We start from the raw sequence: 21074 nt of genomic DNA on the forward strand, positions 1-21074 counted from the left end.
TATACGAAGATTCTGCTTCAGTATCAGAATCTAACACAACCACTTCAGCTTCAGGATGAGGCTTGGGAGTGTAGTTGCAATCACGGAATAGCTGTTCATGTGATGCAGAGGTTGGAAGATCAGAACCACTATGGTTGTTTTGAGAGGTAGAAGGAATGGGTTCAAAGTTGGCATGGGGAGGAGGTTGAGAGATGGAGATATTTGTGTGAGGTGGAAAGAGAGTTTGAAGGGGTGGTATATCCAAAACAGGATTGATGGTGGGTGGAGAAGAAGGAATGGTTACAGGAGAAGATGGAGGTGTAAGAACATGGACAGTTATAGGTGATTCTGATGTGGCTTTTTCTGGTTCAGAGATAGGGGCAACCGCTATTGGTGCAACTTCTGAAATACCAGCAGGAGTAGAATCAGGTTCAGAAATACATATACCTTTGGATGCTTTCTGAAGAGCTTTGACCACAGCCTCAGTCTTCTTTTGCTTCTTACTCTTCAGCTCTTCAACAATCTTTGTTTTGCCGCTAGAGATCTCTTTCCTTCTGACGCTCGCCAGAACTTCCTGTTGATTCACAGCCTCTTGAACAACATTTTCTTCATCAGATTCTTGAAGAATCATCTTCCTTTTTCTGGTTTTCTTCTTCTCAACAACTTCAACAATCTCAGCATTGTTATTTGACTTCTTCTTCTTTTTCTCAGCTTCCTTCTTTTTCTTCTCAAAATCAACAGAAACAGCCTTAACAACCTTTGCAATGACTTCTTCTGGGACCACTTCTTTCTCAGTGGTAGCAGCAACTTTCTGAACAACCTTCACTCGATTAACAGAAGGATGATCAAACTTTCTTTTGGTCCTTTCTTCCTTCTTGCGATTTACTTTAATTGGAGCACCTTTCTCTTGATCTTTAAGACTTTTATCCTATTTTTGTGACTTCAGATACCTAGTTCTGACTTCTGGTACCTCACTATTGAAGAAAGTTCCAAATTCAGCTAGAACGGGTTTTCTTCTGATTCTTGTTCCAGCAAGAGGTTGGGGAGTCTTAATGATAGCCTTAATCACTTTCATCTTCTTTAACGTGAAAGCATTCACGCAGGCCCCAGAGGTGACAGCAAGGTCTTTGATAATACCTTCAGATTCCAGGTCCTCAACAATCTTGGAATGAAATAGAAGATTTGAGATAATTCTACCAAACGGAATGATGGTACAACTTTTTTCTCTGAAGGCATTTCTGGACTCCTTCACAGCCTTCCACATATGGTTGAAGATAATGTAGATAGCATCAACCTTCTTCTTAGTGGCAATGCAATACAGAATGTATTTTTGCTCATTGTTGACGAAGTCAGAAGCATGTGTCCCTTTCCTGTGATAGAAACACCCAAGAAGAATCTTGGTCCAAATTTTGTAGAGATCTCTCATGTCCTTGACATTCTTTGTTTCATTTATGTCTGGGTAGAGAGTAGATAAAACATCTTTCCAATTTACCCTTTGATCGATTTCAAAAGCTCCCTCAGCGTTTCTCAGATCAAACATCATCCTTAGGATGTTCTCAGTCACTACCACAAACTTTCCAAGGACGAAAGACAATATGGATTTAGGAGCGACAACTGCATGTACCCAGAATTCCTTGACAAGATCTGGGTAGACTGGTCCACAGAACTCTGCGAACAACGAAGTCCATCCTTGAAAAATTATATCTTCTTTGAGATGAAATTGGTGTTCTTCAATGTTATCAAAATCAACCATGAGTTCACATAGAACTTCTAATTTATCCTTAGGAATGGAGCACGCAACGACTGGAGTGAGTTCCTGATTTTCTTCATTTTGAATATGGAGAGGGGTAGATGAACCAACATTTTGAGATGAAGAAGCAGCCATTGAAACAGAATGAACAACTGGGAAGAACAAATTCTGGGTTTTCGGTTAGGGTTTTAGAAGCGACTAAGAAGTTTTCAAAAAAGAGTATGCAAAGAAGAAAGAGAGACAAGGAGCGAAAAAGATATATGAGATGATTTGAAAAGAATATATAGAGACGAATTAAAAAAATGCAATAAGATTAGAAAATGAACAGTTACAGAATCAAGAGAAATCAATTTACATTAAATGATAAGTGACGTTAGGTGAGAGAACGTGGTAAATGAAATGATTTAACACAGTTACCTAGGTCGGCGTCTTTTCAGCTGCACGCTTTGTACTAACCGTACATACACGTGTTCACCATCAGATAATAGATGATAACTGTAAATTTTTTTTGAATAGACTTTACGCCTTCTGATTCTGATCACTGCTTCTGATTGTCATTCTTAAGAAATGATCTGGTTCTGATAGGATCATCTTTCTTTCCAAGGATCACATCTTTTGAATGAGCTGAGGCAAGTCTAGGTGATCTTCTGACTGTTGGCTCTTCAGAAATCCTGAGATTCTCTAAGGATGCAGCAACTTGATCTTCTGATCCATTGCTTCTGAGACTATCAGCTTCTGCAGCTTTGCTTCTTGGTTCTACAGCTTCTGAGATATCAATATCAATATCTGCAAAATTTTCAAACTGCTTTGGCTTTTCAAGACCAAGCTTATCATCAAACCTGATATTGATTGATTCTTCTACAACTAATGTTTCAGTATTGTATACTCTGTAGCCTTTAGAACGTTCAGAATATCCAAGAAGGAAACACTTTTGTGCTTTAGAATCAAACTTACCAAGATGATCTTTAGTATTCAGAATAAAACATACACATCCAAAAGGATGGAAATATGAAATGTTGGGCTTTCTGTTCTTCCACAATTCATAAGGAGTCTTATTTAGAATAGGTCTTATAGAGATTCTATTCTGAATATAACATGCAGTGTTTATTGCTTCTGCCTAGAAGTGCTTAGCCATATTGGTTTCGTTGATCATGGTTCTGGCCATTTCTTGTAGAGTCCTATTCTTTCGTTCTACAACTCCATTTTGTTGTGGAGTTTTAGGACAAGAGAAATCATGGGCAATACCATTTTCTTTGAAGAACTCCTCAAAGAATTTGTTCTCAAATTCACCACCATGATCACTTCTGACCTTTATGATTTTACACTCCTTCTCAGTTTGGGTCTGAGTGCAGAATTCAAAGAACACTGAATGAGACTCATCCTTGTGTTTCAAGAACTTTACCCATGTCCAGCGGCTATAATCATCAATGATGACCAATCCATATTTCTTCCCTTTGACAGATGCTGTTTTGACTGGGCCAAACAGATCAATGTGCAAGAGTTCTAACGGCCTTGAGGAAGAGACAACATTCTTAGACTTGAATGCAGGTCTGGAGAACTTGCCCTTCTGACATGCTTCACAAAGAGCATCTGATTTGTATTTCAGATTTGGGAGTCCTCTGACCAGATTTAGTTTGTTAATCTGAGAGATCTTTCTCAAACTAGCATGTCCTAATCTTCTGTGCCAGACCCATTGCTCCTCAGAAACAGACATAAGACAAGTCACCTTCTGATTCTTAAGATCTGAAAGATCAATCTTATAAATGTTGTTCTTTCTCTTGCCTGTAAATAGGATTGAGCCATCCTTCTGACTTACAGCCTTGCAAGACTTTTGATTGAAGATTATATCATAACCATTGTCACTTAATTGACTTATGGACAATAAGTTATGCGTTAATCCTTCTACAAGAAGTACATTAGTTATGGAAGGAGAGTTACCAAGACTTATGGTTCCAGAGCCAATGATTTTGCCCTTCTGGTCTCCTCCAAACTTGACTTCTCCACCTGGTTTAAGCACCAGGTCTTGGAATGTAGACCTTCTTCCCGTCACGTGTCGCGAGCACCCAGAGTCCAGGTACCATGACATTTTGCTTTTTGTCCTCTTTGCCGCCAAGGATATCTGCAACAGAAATTATCTTCTCCTTAGGTACCCACAATTTCTTGGGTCCTTTCTTGTTAGTTCTCCTCAAGTTCTGATTGAACTTGGGTTTAGCAAAATATTTAACAGGAGGAACAGCATGATATTCTTTAGGTTTGTCAGCATGATATTTCTTAGGATGTGTCACATGCTTCTTGGTGTGAACAGTGTTAAACTTCTGTGCATGTGAAGTAAGCCTAATATCATGAGCATGGCCATATTTGAACTGATCATACAATGGCTTGTATGTGATCTTCAGATCATCAACAGGTTCAAATTTATGTGAGGTATCACCCTCATAGCCAAAACCAAACCTTCTGTTTCCAGAAACACCATATATCATAGAAGCAAGATGACTTCTGCCAATACTTCTAGATAAGAACTTTCTGAAGCTCGAGTCATATTCTTTCAGAATATGATTCATGCTAGGAATGGATTTTTCTGTTTCAGAAGGAGATCCACTATCTTTGGATAGATTTAAAACTTTTTCCTTCAGTTCAGAATTTTCCAATTCCAGCTTCTTAGTTTCAAATTCAAACTGCTTTTTCAGCTTTTTGTATTTGATACTAAGATGAGCCTTGAGTTCCAGAAGTTCTGTTAAACTGGAAACTAACTCTTCTCTAGATAGTTCAGAAAATACCTCTTCAGAATCTGATTCTGATGTAGATTCTGATCCATCATCTTCTGTAGCCATCAGCGTGAAGTTGGCCTGCTCTCCTTCAGAGTCTGATTCTGATTCTGATTCAGAATCATCCCATGTTGCCATAAGACCTTTCTTCTTATGAAACTTCTTCTTGGGATTCTCCTTCTGAAGTTTTGGACACTCGTTCTTGTAATGTCCAGGCTCATTGCACTCATAGCAGACAACCTTCTTCTTGTCAGATCTTCTGTCACCAGAAGATTCTCCTCGTTCAAATCTCTTTGAACTTCTGAAGCCTCTGAACTTCCTTTGCTTGCTCTTCCAGAGTTGGTTTACCCTTCTGGAGATCATGGACAGTTCATCTTCTTCTTCAGATTCTGATTCTTCAGGATCTTCTTCTCTAGCCTGAAAAGCGTTAGTGCATTTTTTAACATTAGATTTTAATGCAATAGACTTACCTTTCTTCTGAGGCTCGTTTGCATCCAGCTCTATTTCATGGCTCCTCAAGGCACTGATAAGCTCTTCCAACGAAACTTCATTCAGATTCTTGGAAATCTTGAATGCAGTCACCATTGGAACCCATCTTCTGGGTAAGCTCCTGATGATCTTCTTTACATGATCAGCCTTGGTGTAGCCTTTATCCAGAACTCTCAATCCAACAGTTAGAGTTTGAAATCTTGAGAACATCTTCTCAATATCTTCATCATCCTCCATCTTGAAGGCTTCATATTTCTGGATTAGAGCAAGAGTTTTAGTCTCCTTGACTTGAGCATTTCCCTCATGGGTCATTTTCAATGACTCATATATATCATGGGTAGTTTCCCTGTTAGATATCTTCTCATACTCAACATGAGAGATAGCATTCAACAAAACAATCCTACATTTATGATGATTCTTGAAAAGCTTCTTTTGATCATCATCCATTTCTTGCCTTGTAAGCCTTACGCCACTGGCTTTCACTGGATGTTTGTAACCATCTTTCAGAAGATCCCATAATTCACCATCTAGACCAAGGAAGTAACTTTCCAGTTTATCTTTCCAGTATTCAAAGTTTTCACCATCAAAAACTAGTGGTCTAGTATAACCATTGTTACCATTGTATTGCTCAGCAGAGCCAGATGTAGATGCAGGTGGATCTGTTGGAATTTCACCAGCCATCTTTTACTGAAGCGTTTTTCTCTTCCTGAATCTTTTCTAAACACGGTTAAGTGCTTGCACCTTAGAACCGGCGCTCTGATGCCAATTGAAGGATAGAAAAACACTTAGAAAGGGGGGGGGGGTTGAATAAGTGTAGTCTAAAAACTTGAACGATAAAAACAATTTGCACAGTTATTTTTATCCTGGTTCGTTGTTAACTAAACTACTCCAGTCCACCCCCACGAAGTGATTTACCTCACCTGAGGATTTAATCCACTAATCGCAACAGATTACAATGGTTTTGCACTTAGCCCACGGCTAAGTCTTCTAGAGTATCCTGATCACAACCTGATCACTCTAGGAACAAATGCTTAGACACAAGCTAAGACTTTCTTAGAGTATCCTGATCACCACGTGATCACTCTAATTACAACTGCTTAGACACAAGCTAAGACTTCCTAGAGTATCCGGATCAACACTTGATCACTCTAGTTACTTACAAATTAATGTAATCAATTCTAAGAGTATTACAAATGCTTCTGAAAAGCTATAATCACAACAGTGATATTTCTCTTAACGTTTAAGCTTAATCTCACTAATATATTACAACAGCAATGTAGTGAGCTTTGATGAAGATGAAGTTTCTAAGCTTTGATTTGAACAGCATTTCAGCAAGTTTTTCAGAATAAGTTCGTTCAGGATTGGTTGACCTTGCTTCTCATCAGAACTTCATATTTATAGGCACTTGAGAAGATGACCGTTGGGAGCATTTAATGCTTTGCGTATTCCGTACAGCATTGTATTTAATGTTTCACGCTTTTGTCAACTACCTCGAGCCTTGTTCACGCTGTGTCTACTGACGTTGCCTTTAATAGCTTCCAACGTTCCTTTTGTCAGTCAGCGTAGCCTGCCACATGTACTTTCTTATGATCTGATGTTTGTGTATACAATGTTTGAATATCATCAGAGTCAAACAGCTTGGTGCATAGCATCTTCTTGTCTTCTGACCTTGAAGTGCTTCTGAGCGTGATACCATGAGAACTTCAGTGCTTCTGCTTCTGAACTCAAGTTCTTCTGATGCTTCCATAGACCCATGTTCTGATTCTGCTTTGACCATCTTCTGATGTCTTGCCAGACCATGTTCTGATGTTGCATGCTGAACCTTCTGAGACAAAGCTTCTGAGCGCTGATTTGTGCATACTCTTTATATATTTCCTGAAAGGGAAATTGCAATGTATTAGAGTACCACATTATCTCACACAAAATTCATATCCTTATTATCATCAAAACTAAGAATATTGATCAGAACAAATCTTGTTCTAACACATTCCTAATATATACTCATTTATAATCCAATCCTAATATATACTCATTTATAATCTAATCTGTTTTTCTCTCAATATAAAAACCACTAAATCCCAAAAGTGTTTGGAAGTACTTCTTTAATTTTAGATCACAACTAAAGATCTCATAGACTCTAAGAATTCCTATCTAATTTTGTTTCTCTAGAAAATAACAAATCCTTAACAGAATGATTAAAAAAAAAAAAACTTAAAGTTAGTTTATTCTTGGAGATATTTTTATATAAAAAAAAGGGTATAATAAGATATCATAGAAAAGAGAATCGTTTTTAACTTCATTTCATTTTTATTAAAATAAGTTTTTATAATCATAAGAAGTATAGGTAAATTTATAATCATTTTTTAAGTTGTTTTAGAAAAAAAAATATTAGTACAATATTGTTTTATACTAAAAAAAATTCTATTTAATCTTTATTATAAAATTAAAACTATTTTTTTAAATGCATTAAATAATTAATATATAAATCAGATATATTAATTATTTAATATATTTAAAAATAATTTATTTATAATAAAAATATGAGACAGTGCTGTTTTAAAAATATGAGCAAAATATATCAAAGTATCACCAAAGTATCACCGTACATTTACATTTTAAAAAATGTTTAATTATTATTAGGATAAAGCTAACATGTGCCCCAAAGACACATGTTAAGAAACTTAAATATAAAAATGTTGTATTAGAAAATGTAATAAACACATTAATTATCAACTTTTAATGAAAGTAATATATTATTTTCGAGAAAAAAATTGCACGTTTAGCTTTTTAACATGTGCCCTTAGCATTACCTTTATTATTATTATTATTATTCTATTATATCCAAATTGTATAGTAGTCTTTCAATCTCATATTAGATGTCCTCTCTTTGAGATTTTCATATTTTTTTTAAAAAATTATTAATTGTGATAATTTTAATGATAAACTGAATTTTATTTACTAAAACAACCTTATTAATAATAGATAATTGAAGTAGTTATTTAAATTAAAATATATTATATTTGTTTTTAATTATAAGATTCTCTTGAGTTTTTTTTTCTTGTCCCTTTTTTATAAGACGCTCTTCAACTTTTAAAGTGCATTAATTATTTTTCCGTAACACACCCATAATTATATCATTTTTTTACAATCAATAATACATATACATGTATGAAAATCAATTAATTCTCTCTCCCTAGAGATAAATTTATAAAATTGTACAAATAACATAATTTTATCTACATCTTATAGTAGTATTTAGGAATGGAGGTAGTAATAAATTAGTAGAAAAATAATAATAAATATTACATTAATATTCTAAAGGAACATAACACCTAAAAGTAGTGTTTTAAAATCGGACCGGTCATCAAACCGATGAGAATATTAGGTCACTGGTTCATTGGTTGAACCACTGAGTCATTGGTCGAACCGCATAACAAAATTGGATTAAACCGGATAACTCGGTTGAATAAACCGGTCTCTATTGCAATACTTTATACTATTTATTAAATTGGTCGAACAGGATGACTTAGTACCTAAAAAGTGTCACAACACCTACAAAATTTTAAAAATTTAAAATATCATAATTTTACATATTTATTCTTTACCTTCAAATTCTAAATATAATCCTCACTCATAACAAAATAATACAAAATATAATTTAAATAAATTTTAAATCAGGTCTAATTGCAAATCGGAGAAAATTTGTTCCAAATAAGGTTTGAATAAAATTTAATTATATTTTAATTATAAATTTTTTAAAAAAATCATGAAAACGGCGTCGTTTTGTGTGGAAAAAAACATGCATTTGAACCACCGATTTTTTAAAATCATCGGTTTACCGGTTTTTTCCAATTTTGATCGAGTTTGACCGGTTCTCACCTATTCAATAGCATACCTGATCCAACAATCAGACCAGACCAATGACCCCTCCAGTTTCCAGTCTAACAGACCGGTTCAGTCCAATTTTTATAACACTGCCTATAGGTACCGAGGAATAGAGTATTTTTTAATAGACATATTTAGGGTCCGTTTGTTTTGACTTTTTAAAAAAAATGATTTTTATAGTGTTACATAATTTTGTGAAAATTTTTTTACAAAGAAACTTTTTATAAAAACTTCAAATGAAAGTTTTGTTTAAATAGTTATTCTTAAAATGTGATTTTAGGTATTTCATCTATTTATAAGAAAAATATTGGATATCAAAATTTCAAAAAATCACTTAATTTTGAAGCTATTTCAAATAGATTTTCATGAAAATCATTTTTGAAATACAACTTTTCGAAAAAAATTTGCGATTTTAACTAAGTTTTGATCTTCTATAATGTATGTTTATGTTATAGGATGTCAAAATTAATGTTTTATTTTAGAAAATACTGTAATATTTTAAAAATAAAAAATCTATTTTCAAAAATAAAAAAAATTTATTTTTTTAATTGAAACAAACAGACCCTTACTTCAATGACAATGAACATTAAATGTAATAATGAAATTGATTTTAAAAAGTGTCAAGGTTTAATACAGAATTTAATTACGAACTACTATTACTCGATTTTTGTGAAATGGAGGGAGAATATTTTGTAATGAATAATCATAGGACATTTGGCAAGTTAGTTAGAATACCAATAAAATAAACATCAAGCTTCATAAAGCTGCAATAATTTCTCACCTGAGAGACCAAAAGCTGCTTAAGCCAGCTCCTATTAATCATAGCAATAATTTATTGATGAACTAAAAAGAAAAATAAACTAAGAGATTTGTATTGAAAAAAAAAATATGTAACCAAAAATAGAGATGAAAAAATTTAAATAACAATGTTTATAAAAAAAATTACATAAAAAACAAGGTTTTCAAAAAATTTACCAAAATGTCTAGGTTTTGCGGGACCCCGTAGAGTATACGCCAAACCATTTGGCGCATTAGTATAAAATTTTTTGAATTAGCCAATTCATTTGGCGTATGTGTTGTGAAAACTAAAAAAAAAAAAAATATCCACATTTGCGCCAAACCGTATGGCGCATACTCCTAATTTTTGTACTAATGCGCCAATTCATTTGGCGCATACTCCAGGGGGTCTTCAAAACCTAGACACTTTGGTAAATTTTTTGAAAAACTTGTTTTTTTGGTAATTTTTTTTTTAAACCTTGTTATTTAAAATTTTTTTTCAAAAATAGAACAAGAAAAAAAATAAATATTAACTTGAGAATAGAATTAAAATAAAATAATTAGTATTTACAGAAAACAATATAAAATAATGCTAGTACTATTTTATTTTATTTTTTCTAATAAAGAACAAACACACACCTATTTACGTAAAAAAAAAAAGAAAAAAAGCAAAAATGAATAAAGAGAAAAGAGAGAGAATAAATAAAAAAAACCATTCAACGCAAAATGCAATGATGACAGTCAATGTCAAAGTGTCAAGTCCAGACAGAATTTCTTTCACACTTTTTTTCACTTATCCATTATTATATTTTATTTATTTTCCACTTTCAAATTTTCTCATTTTCCCATAATTATTACTAATAATTAATTATTTATGATTAAATATCCTCATTAAGCATTAAAAAAAAGACAAAGTAGTTTGTGTCTGGTTTTTAACTATAACTACACAACACAACCAGCTTTCACTTGTTTTGTCAGAACAAGAAGAAGATATTAACCAAACAATGTGCGAGTTTCAGACACACACATTGTTTCATCAATGACTAATTATTCATTCATACTTTGGTGGAGGAGTTTTTCACTTCACTCTTAATAGGTTTGTTTATTTTCTGCTTTTATTTAATTTTGAGTTGATTTTTGTTCTTGTTTTATGTATTTTTCTAATCTGATCTATTACCTTTGATATTTTTTTGTTCTTCCCTTTAGATTTTGATAATTTTTTCTATTAGTAGTTTCATGTCACAGAAATTGAGCTCAGATATGAGTTAGATCTTGAAATATTAATAGATTTTATTTTCATTTTTAGCTTTGAGGTTGAACTTCTCATGTTGCTAAGTAGATTTAGGGTTGAAGTGATTCCGTTGCTTTTACTTTAATTTGTTCAAGAAGAAACAAATTTTGGTTAATTTGTGCAAATAATTAAATTTATTTTTCAATGTATCTATCTGCAGGTTGGAAATAGATAGATATTGAGTGGTTACTACTGGATTCATTCATAAAATGAAATCTGGATTTAAAAATGGATGGCCTTCGATCGTGCGGTTTCGTCTCAAACACAAATCAGTGACACCCTTTTGCATTTTCTCTAAATTGAAGTCAGATGGAAACAAACCTGGGAATACTCCTGTTTATCTCAATGTCTATGATTTGACCACTGTTAATGGCTATATGTATTGGGCTGGTGTTGGTATTTTCCACACTGGACTTGAAGGTTAGTTCATTTCATAATTAAGTGCTTATAGAAAAAGTGCTTATATGCATGTGTATATTACTTATATCTGTGACTATGGCGAAAAGTTATTAATTTTGACTCTAGTATTTTCTAAGATGAAGTTGTTATGTACTTGCAGTTTATGGAGTGGAATATGCTTTTGGAGCTCATGACTATCCAACAAGTGGTGTGTTTGAGGTTGAACCTAGGCAGTGTCCTGGATTTAAGTTTCGGAAGTCGATTTTTGTGGGGACTACTAGCTTAGATCCGTTCCAGATTCGAGAGTTCATGGAGAACATGTCTGCAAAATACAATGGTGATAGTTATCACTTGATTGTCAAGAACTGCAATCATTTCTGTGAAGATATTAGTTTCAAGCTAACCGGGAATTCTATACCGAAATGGGTCAATCGTCTTGCAAGAATAGGTACATTCTTTTGACTTCTGTTGTTGAAGAATAAGTGATTATGCTGCGCGTATATATGAATTCGCTTACTGATGTATCGTTTCTTGTTTTCGTTGTAGGTTCCTTTTGCAATTGCATACTTCCTGAAGCACTTAAAACTTCTACGGTTCAGCATGATTCGAACTTTCAAGAGAGTGATAGTGAAAAAAAGAGACTACGAACGGCCTTCAGTTGCTTGTCATCGATCTCGATGCCACAAATGGAAGTACCAATGTGTTCGTTGTTTCTGCATTCTCACTATAAAGGTTGCTTACCGCCGTGGCAGTTAAAGAAATCTAAAAAAGACTCACTAAAGCAAAAATGAAAAGAAGGAATTATTGTTTTCAGTCATTCAATCTTCTCTGTAAGAGCAAAATTTTCTGTCAATAGTTATTTTGATTCTCCAAGATGTTTCTATTTTTTTGTCTAGCTTTTTTCCTTGTAATCTTTGTCTGATTCTGAATTTCTGTAACATATATTGCCGCGGATGTTGCTTTTAACCAAAGACATCCCTTCTGGATTTATCATCGTTTACGCGCGAGTGTGTGTGAGTCGCCAGTTTAGGTCTAAATGACTATGTAGTTTGCGGTGCTGTGCAGCGACTGCAGATGATTGAAACTTGGTCAAGCATATACATATTTCATACCAAACAAATTGCAAGTAGGCCCTGAATTGTGTGTGGCAGGAACATTTCCTAGTCAATTAGATAGGCACCACTGACCAACACTAATAATGTCATTATTGTACAGATCATTTATGAATAACATTAGTTAACACATATGACAGCTCCTACACTTCCAAACCTATTTGGATTTCGAATTTTCGATGGGGAAATGAGGCGGCTGCTTACCAAACAAGAAAAATGAACAAACTTCTGCAGCAATAATTGTTAGAATTAAGGGCCAAGGCAAGGCCTAATCCTAAAAACAGAATAAATTCCAAAACTGATTTATCCAACAAAAGGTATAATGTTTCAAAATGAAGTTTTTTTATCTTAAATATTGATTACTATGATATTTCCGGTGTTTGATCACATGATGCTAACATGGGAACAAGGATGCTACTGCTACGTGTTTTATATATACTTTTTTACTTGAAAATTTGGACTCAGAATTTCTTCATTTGCTTGGGTTAATAATAAGATGGTTGAAAGTGATGTGCAACTCATTTGCATTAGACCCACAAAATTTGACCATGATCGTTAGTTGACTAGGATTTTCAACCAGCAGGTCATTTCAAAGGTCATTAGTCTTTGTCAGCAATATCAGCACTTAAAGACAAAGTCTTAATGTTTTTGAATATTAACTATTGTGAAAACTATAACAAACCAACGTTGTAAAAACCAGACTGATCATCAAATCGGTGAGGGTACTGAGTCATTGGTTCATTGGTCGAACCTCTAGGTTACTGGTCGAACCGCATGACTAAATCGGATTAAATCGGATAATACGGTTGAACAAATCAGTCTCTATTACAATACTATATATTTATTAAATCAGTCGAATCGGATGACTCAGTCTCTAAAAAACATCAAAACACCTACAAAATTTTAAAATTTCATAATATCATATTTCATGTTTATTCATTACATTTAAATTCTAAATATAATCATCATTCATAACAAAATATAAATTTAAATAAATTTTGAACTAGGTTTAATTGCAAAGAGAGAAAAAGTTGTTCTAAATAAAGTTTAATTAAAGTCTAATTATATTTTAAGTATTTTTTTTAAAAAAAAATCATGAAGACGAAGTTGTTTTGTGTGAGAAAAAAACATGCATTTGAACCGCCGGTTCACCGGTTTTTTTTCCAATTTTGACCGGTTTTAGCCGGTTCAATAGCATACCCAGTCCAGCAATCAAATTAGACCGATGACCCTTCCGATTCCTGGTTCGACCGATCCGACTGGCCGATTCGGTCTCAGTTTTTAAAATACTTTAACAAACTTTGAATTTTTTAAAAGCTTCGGACACACTATAAAATTTGATGTGTAAGAGAAAGAAGAATGACAACCAAAATAAATAGGTCACAAGCAATCCGCTACAATCAAGAAAAAGATAAAAGATAAAAACACAAAGAAACTTGTTTATTCAGTTTGATCAAACCAATCTACTCTAAGGATGAGAGTAGTTATCCAATTCACTATATTTTCAGAAGTTATTACAATAAATTACAAAAGAGTTACTAGCATGGTTGTTAGGATCGCACTTTAACTCCCAAAAGCGTATAATCTAAGGATTTGGGAACCATCCACCGGTCTTATTGGCATAAAGATCGTGAATATGGGAGGAGCGCTGAAAGCGCCAGGGCCGGCCCTATCAGTTTACAGGCCTAAAGCACGTTTTAAAATGAGGCATTTAAAATGTATTTTTGGAGTTGAACTCAAGACCAAAAGGAAAAGAGGCTTAAATATTACCAACTCAACTATAGTTATATATGTGACTAATGTGTCATTATATATTTTTATAACTAAATAAAAATTTTGAGGCCTTTTTTAAGCCCAAACTTTTGAGGCCTAAAGGCCTAGCCTTGGTGGCTTGGCCCTTGGGCCGGCCCTGTAAAGCGGAGAGGAAGAGCGTAATCGCGGGATCGTAAGATTCCAACGATTCAGGTTTTTTATTTTGACCTATTTTGGAACTTTTTGACCTAGCCCAAAAACTGGCTCGTTATTAAACCCTAATGACAACACTTATATTTTTAGGGTTTTGGGATTTGGAATATATTAAATATACTCTTGAGAACTGCAAACCAATTATCGTGAAAGCTGTCCAGCCACCAAAACCATTGGAACTCTATTACCTCACCATGATGATTGGGTTTCTTCTCTTCATCTATTTCCTCTATAAATTCAAATCAAGTCATCATGTTATTCTCATCTTTTCCATCTTTACTCCAATGCACCTTCCTTACAAAACAGAGTTTTTTAAAAAAAAAACACGATGTCTTCATTTCCAGTTGTTGGGGCCCCACCATCTGCATCCCCAAAGTTTATAATTTTGTCTATTTGTTGGGATCTTACAATCTGAGTTACGATCCTACGATTTACGCTTTTTCCATATCCTAACACTCTTTATTGAGATCTCAATTTTGACAACCATGGTTACTAAAAAATAGTCATCAAAATTCCCCAAAATAAACCTTATTTTATACTCAATTGTTTCTTAGTCTCTCAAATTCTCTATATATGAATCTCACAAAGTCAATGTGTTTAGAAGTGTTTTTCAATCCTCTTAGATACCTCCAAGGATTTTCCAAATTTCAATAACTCCAAAAATTTTCTTTCTGAAGTTTTCCAATAAAAACTCTCTCTCTCTCTCTCTCTCCCTCTCTCTCTCTCTCTCTCTCTCTCTCTCTCTCTCTCTCTCTCTCTCTCTCTCTCTCTCTCTCTCTCTCTCTCTCTCTCTCCCTCCCTCCCTCCCTGTATGTGGAGTTTTGAAAAATTTCGAGACAAAAATGATATATATATATATATAATGATTGCAACCTAACAAATCCTTAACAGGAAACACAACTCATTAACGAAAGGATCCAGGAACCAAAACGACAAAGCATGGTACACGTGAATCTCCTCATCTATACATGTTTCCTGATGACCATCGTCGACCCTCCTAGCTCCGCTAACTAGTCGACCTTCATTTCCCAAACCTCGTCGGTGCCATCGAATTCCCTGCTGCTTTTTGGCAAGTTTGATTCCTATAGATTTTGACAATTTTTAAACATATTTTTTTTCTTTGTTACGTGAGGACTTAAAACAAACTTATATGTAATGATATATTTGTAAAGGGCCTAGCAAAGGCGAGCGGGCTGTAGCCCTCAAGAGGGGCCATAAGAATCCCCCACATGATAATGACCCTATGGCCATCATTGTGCAACATCGCATATGGAATATCAAGCGAGTCTAGATAGATTCTGGGAGCTCTGATGATGTCCTATTTTGGGATGATTTCTATAAACTTCAACTTGATCCCAACGAGATCAAAACATTCAGGGGTTCACTAATAGGGTTGTTAGGCAACCAGGTACAAGTAAGGGGCCATGTGACCCTAGAGATGACATACGGTTAGGGAGCAGACGCTAAGGCAATTGAAGTCAGCTACCTCATTGTATACGCCTTGTCGCGCTACAATATCATCTTGGGCCGACCCGCAATCAATGCATTGGGGGAGACTATTTCCACCTGGTATCGGATCCTAAAGTACCCATGTTTGAAGGGCAAGTCGGGACAATTCGAGGAAACCAGCAGACCACTCAAGAGTGTTAGGAGAGCAGCCTGGAGATGGATATGGAATAGCTCGCCCTTATGAGTGCCCCTTCCTGAGGCGCTAGATGCAAACATCGATTTTTAGGATCCCAGACTGGGAGCGGACAACGAGAGACTCACACCCACCGAAGACTTGAAGGAAGTCAGAATAGGCCCATATCCCCATCAGGTGACAAAGATAAGTACTTCGTTTACCAAGGAAGAAAAACACGAGCTAGTTGACCAACTCATTAGAAACGTCGATTTGTTCACCTGGGCTCCCCTTGACATGTCTGGGATACACACTAAAGTGGTGTGTCATCATCTCGCTGTCAACCCTTATGCCAAGCCAGTGGCGCAGAGGAAGCAGAAAGTTGGCGAGGAGAAAATAATTGCCACTGACGAGGAAGTAGGCAAGCTATCAAGCGCCGAGTTCATTACGCAAATAAAATATCTTACCTGGTTGGCCAACGTGGTGTTGGTGAGGAAAACAACGAACAAGTGGCGCATGTGCGTGGACTTCAACGACCTGAAAATCGTCTGACCTAAGGACCTATATCCACTATCAGATTTTGTTTGCCTAATCAATGGGTCCTCCGACTACCACACATTGAGCTTCATAGATGCCTACTCTAGGTACAACCAGATTCGAATGGAACCCATGGACACCCCCAAGAACAACCTTCATGTCGAATCACAACAACTACTTCTACAATATCATGCCCTTCAGCCACAAAAATGTGTTAGACGAAGACTACGCTATAGAAAGGGGGTGAATAGATCCCAAATAAAGTTTTCTGATTAAAATTCTATTTTAAAATATTTTCTATGACAAACGAAAGCTAATCTGGATTTATACTCGTCTATTCTGAGCCGTAATTGAAAGAATCTGATACGCGTAGTAAACCGTAATGTTGTAATGTAAATGTAACATAAATGATGAGAAAACAAATCAATATGTTTTTCTAAAATACGTTTGAAATACTTTTGTCACAACTAATTTTATCATATGTCTAGCAATATAAATAGTTTCCTAATACTATTGGCTACAATCATGATATCTACCTTTAGTTCTAAAAAACAATTTAGAATTAAACAGCTCGTCAACAATTCATAATGTTAAAATCAAATGATATTTAATAATATAAAACTTATCATTACAATGAATTGTACTCAACGAATTACATGTCTCACACAAGTTTAGGACAAATTCATCTAAATGGGCATAATCTAATGAAACAAACCAATCATTTTAAGAGAAATCATGGCAAAAGAAATAAAAAGAAGCAAAATAACATTACAATCAACCAACAAGAATGACTCCTTTGATGAATTATCTTCAACTCCCAGGCCTACTTGTCAAACCCGCTCCTTTGAGTCCAAGGAACAAATACTTTCACAAAGGGTCTTTAAGTACACAATCTCTAATCTCCACTCTCACTACAACGAATTGGGCATTGGAGTGTTAACCATGCATGTACCCCCTTTGATCCATCTCACCAGAGATTAGCAACACTAATTCAAGATCAACGTCTCCAATTCAAGAGGCACCGCGATCGCAACCTCAAATCCACAGTGTTGCATCGCTGAATCGCTTAGGAAGTTTTTCCCGCCATAGTTTCCACAATCCTCTTTATTGATCGATTTTTTTACAATTCTTCAAAATTTTATTAAAAGATTAAAAAAATACACATGGATAGAAATAAGAGCTCTTACAAATAATGTAAAAAATATTTAAAAATATGCAATGATTGACCGTCATCACCCACCTTTTTTTAGAGTTAGGTAATGAATAAAACAATCTAGTTCAAGCAAAAATTTTAAATTTAAGATGTGTTATCGATAACAACATTTTAAGTTTGGGACGAGAGTCTTAAACTTCTTCTTTGTAAGTCTTTGTAATAGATAAATAAAGTCGATTCAAGAGATGAAGAAGAAGAGATTAATGAACATTTAATATATATATATTTTTTTAAAGTAACAAAGCAAAAGACTTGTGTCCTTTTCAAGTTGAAACTTGTCAAACAAATAAACCAAATACATTCCTTTTTCTTGTAAAACCCCAAAAGTCCAAAAGTGAAAGCATCAACATATACTAAACTGCTAACTGTTTAAGCTTAACCTATCATCATGGACCCTTCACCCTTTACTTAATATATTACTCAATCTTTTGCGCGTTAAACTCTGCACTTTCACAAACTAATATAAGCTTAAGAAACAAGGTGCATTCCTCCGCAAAACCCTCTTTTATTTATTTGTTCGTGCGTGCAAGTCATTGATTCATAAATCACAACATTGCTTCGTATCTCGCAAGTAACCACACTTTGTAACTTCCAATTCCATCCTTTTTTTAACTCACTTTCTATATTTCTCTTACTTTCCTTTTTTACTAAATGCTAATAAAATCGATTTTTGCTTTCAGCATTTCTCATTTTCTCTCCGGAAAGCTCTCAAAGGTATCAACTTTACTCAAATCTCTATCTGGGTCTGCTTCATTTCAATTGTTCATCAATTTTATTAAATAGGGTTTTCTTGTTCTTATTTATGGCAATTAGTTTGTTTTTTTTTTAATGAATTTGTTTTTGTAAATGTGTGTGAATGGCAATAGAGTGCATTGATTTGTTGAGTAGATCATAATTTAATTGCACTAATAAGTGATCATAATTTCAGCTTTCACTTTACCATTAGGTGAAACTTGTAGTTTCCATTCATAGTTTTAAATTACGGATGCGGATGTTGCGATTGCGATCGTTGCGATGCGCAATACGGCCGTTGTGGCGTGGATTTTGATTGAAAAGAGTTTGAATTACACGGTTAAAAAACACTTAAAGTTAAAATTTTTAGGAAGTAAATTGAGTTTTAGGGTTTTGAATTTTGAGTTTCGATAAAAATACTTGAAGAAATATGTGCGGAGTTGTGTGATGCGGTTCCTAATGTGGAAGGACGCGTAATTTCTAATCACACCATAATTGCGGTTTGATGTGGTTGCGGAGATTATTGCATCAGCAATATTGCGTCCGCAATTTAAAACCATGTTACGATTTCTCGAAATTCGGAAGTAAATTGAGTTTTAGGGTTTTGAAATTTGAGTTTCGACAAAAATACTTGAAGAAATATGAGCGAAGTTGTCTGATGCGGTTCCTGATGTGGAAGGACGCCTAATTTCTAATCACACCATAATTGCGGTTTGATGCGGTTGTGGAGATTACTGTATCAGCAATATTGCGTCCGCAATTTAAAACCAAGTTACGATTTCTCGAAATTCAGAAGTAAAGAGTTTTAGGGTTCTGAATTTTGAGTTTCGACAAAAATACTTGAAGAAACATGAGCAAAGTTGTCTGATGCGGTTCCTAATGTGAAAGGACGCATAATTTCTAGTCACACCATAATTGTGATTTGATGCGGTTGCGGATATTATTGCCCGCAATTTAAAACCCATGTTATGATTTCTCGAAAAAGTGGTTCTTATTTCTTTTTTGTTTTAGTCGTCTGGCTTTCGGGGAAAGAGGTCCTGGAAACTCGTTGTTCAGCTGGTAGCTAAGTAAAACTGGTCAAAGATTGTTTTAATCAGGATTTGTGGTGTTCAAAGTGGTTCTAATTTGAAATTGATTATGCTTTTTTTGCTTTATGTTGTAATCAGGTTATTTAATTTACAGCAATGGGAGGGCGTATGAGTAAGAAGACCCCTGGAACGCCGTCTGATATCAACCTTAATGCTGATATGGTAACTCAACTGAGGTCATATGAAGCTGCCTGCAAGCTTGACTCAGATTTGCAGTCATTCGACACTAACCTTCAAGCTCGAACGAATCAGGTCATCAATTCTCTTGCAGTTGGAGTTGAAGTTCGATCTCTTTCGTTTGATTCACTCAGACAAGTCACTGAATGTCTTCTTGAGATGAATCAGGAAGTTGTCAAGGTAATCTTAGACTGTAAGAAAGACATATGGGAGAGTCAAGAACTGTTTGAGCTTGTTGAGGAGTATTTCGATAATAGCTTGAAGACTCTAGATTTCTGCAACGCTTTAGACAAGTGCCTGAAGAGAGCTAGGGATAGTCAGTTGCTCATTCATCTCGCTCTTCAAAGGTTTGAAGAAGAATCTGTGTCGGGAGACAATTGCTATGCGAGGACACTAGAGGAGCTGAAGAATTTTAAGTCTGTCGGTGATCCTTTCACAGAAGAGTTCTTCCAAATATATCAAGCTGTTTATCATCAGCAAGTACTCATGCTTGAGAAGTTGCAACTCAGAAAAGGAAAGGTTGATAAGAAACTGAAACAAATTCGTACTTGGAAGAAGGTCTCGCTTATCATATTTGTTGCCACGGTTGCTTCTGTGTTAATCTGCTCGGTTGTAGCCGCAGCCGTTGCTTCGCCGCATGTTGCGGCTGCTCTAGCTGCTCTTACTGCTATACCAGTCGGTTCAATGGGAAAGTGGATTGATTCGTTGATGAAGAACTATGAAAATGCATTGAAAGGACATAAAGAAGTTACTATCGCATTGGAAGTTGGATCCTATGTAGCTATAAAGGATTTGGACAATATACGGATTCTAGTTAATCGACTTGAAGTTGAAATTGAATCCTTAAAGACGAATGTGGATTTTGCCATCGAGGAAGAAGAAGGGGTGAAAGTTGCAATAGAGGAAGTAAAGAAGAAGGTGGGAGTTTTTATGAAGAATGTCGAAGATTTAGGAGCTCAAGCTGATACATGTAGCCGTGACATTATAAGGGCAAGGACGGTGGTTCTACAAAAAATTGTTAAACTTCCGCACAAGTGAAGACGTTTTCCTGTATTGTCAACCAGTATTTGTTGTTGTGGATTTAATCTATTCCCGCATCTTGTGAAATTTATTGATCTTGAGTTATCATGGATCCATGCAAACTTGGGTTTTTCTGTTACAGTACAAAGCTGACTTTTATTTATTTGGAATGTGTTGGAAGCTAAAACTTTTCATTATTTTCAAGACTTTAGGGTGCTTCTGTTTGCAACTATATTTTGTAATATAACATCTATTTGTGTTTAGCTTCTTGTTT

The 21074-nt window shown here is 34.9% G+C and overlaps 2 protein-coding genes across 5 annotated transcripts; both read left to right on the forward strand.

Annotated features, from left to right (window-relative positions):
* The first annotated feature begins 10570 nt into the window (after positions 1–10570).
* LOC131634802 (deSI-like protein At4g17486) lies at positions 10571–13037 on the forward strand. Its single transcript, XM_058905425.1, has 4 exons — positions 10571–10741; positions 11097–11356; positions 11496–11783; positions 11882–13037. The coding sequence occupies exons 2-4, from the start codon at positions 11146–11148 to the stop codon at positions 12124–12126; spliced, it is 744 nt and encodes a 247-aa protein (XP_058761408.1). The 5' UTR covers positions 10571–10741; positions 11097–11145; the 3' UTR covers positions 12127–13037.
* A 5098-nt stretch (positions 13038–18135) lies between these two features.
* LOC131634801 (UPF0496 protein At4g34320-like) lies at positions 18136–21063 on the forward strand. 4 transcript variants are annotated; one of them, XM_058905423.1, is made up of 3 exons: positions 18136–18367; positions 18464–18497; positions 19698–21063. In XM_058905423.1, exon 3 carries the CDS (start codon positions 19700–19702, stop codon positions 20816–20818), a length of 1119 nt encoding a protein of 372 aa, XP_058761406.1. In that variant the 5' UTR covers positions 18136–18367; positions 18464–18497; positions 19698–19699; the 3' UTR covers positions 20819–21063. The 4 variants fall into 4 exon arrangements, with proteins under 4 accessions (XP_058761406.1, XP_058761407.1, XP_058761404.1 ...); XM_058905424.1 differs by having other exon boundaries at positions 18136–18354; XM_058905421.1 differs by having other exon boundaries at positions 18137–18367; positions 19682–21063.
* The last annotated feature ends 11 nt before the right edge of the window (positions 21064–21074 follow it).

The sequence above is a fragment of the Vicia villosa genome, unplaced genomic scaffold, assembly GCF_029867415.1.
Source record: "Vicia villosa cultivar HV-30 ecotype Madison, WI unplaced genomic scaffold, Vvil1.0 ctg.001359F_1_1, whole genome shotgun sequence".
In the NCBI taxonomy this organism is placed as follows: Eukaryota; Viridiplantae; Streptophyta; class Magnoliopsida; order Fabales; family Fabaceae; genus Vicia; species Vicia villosa.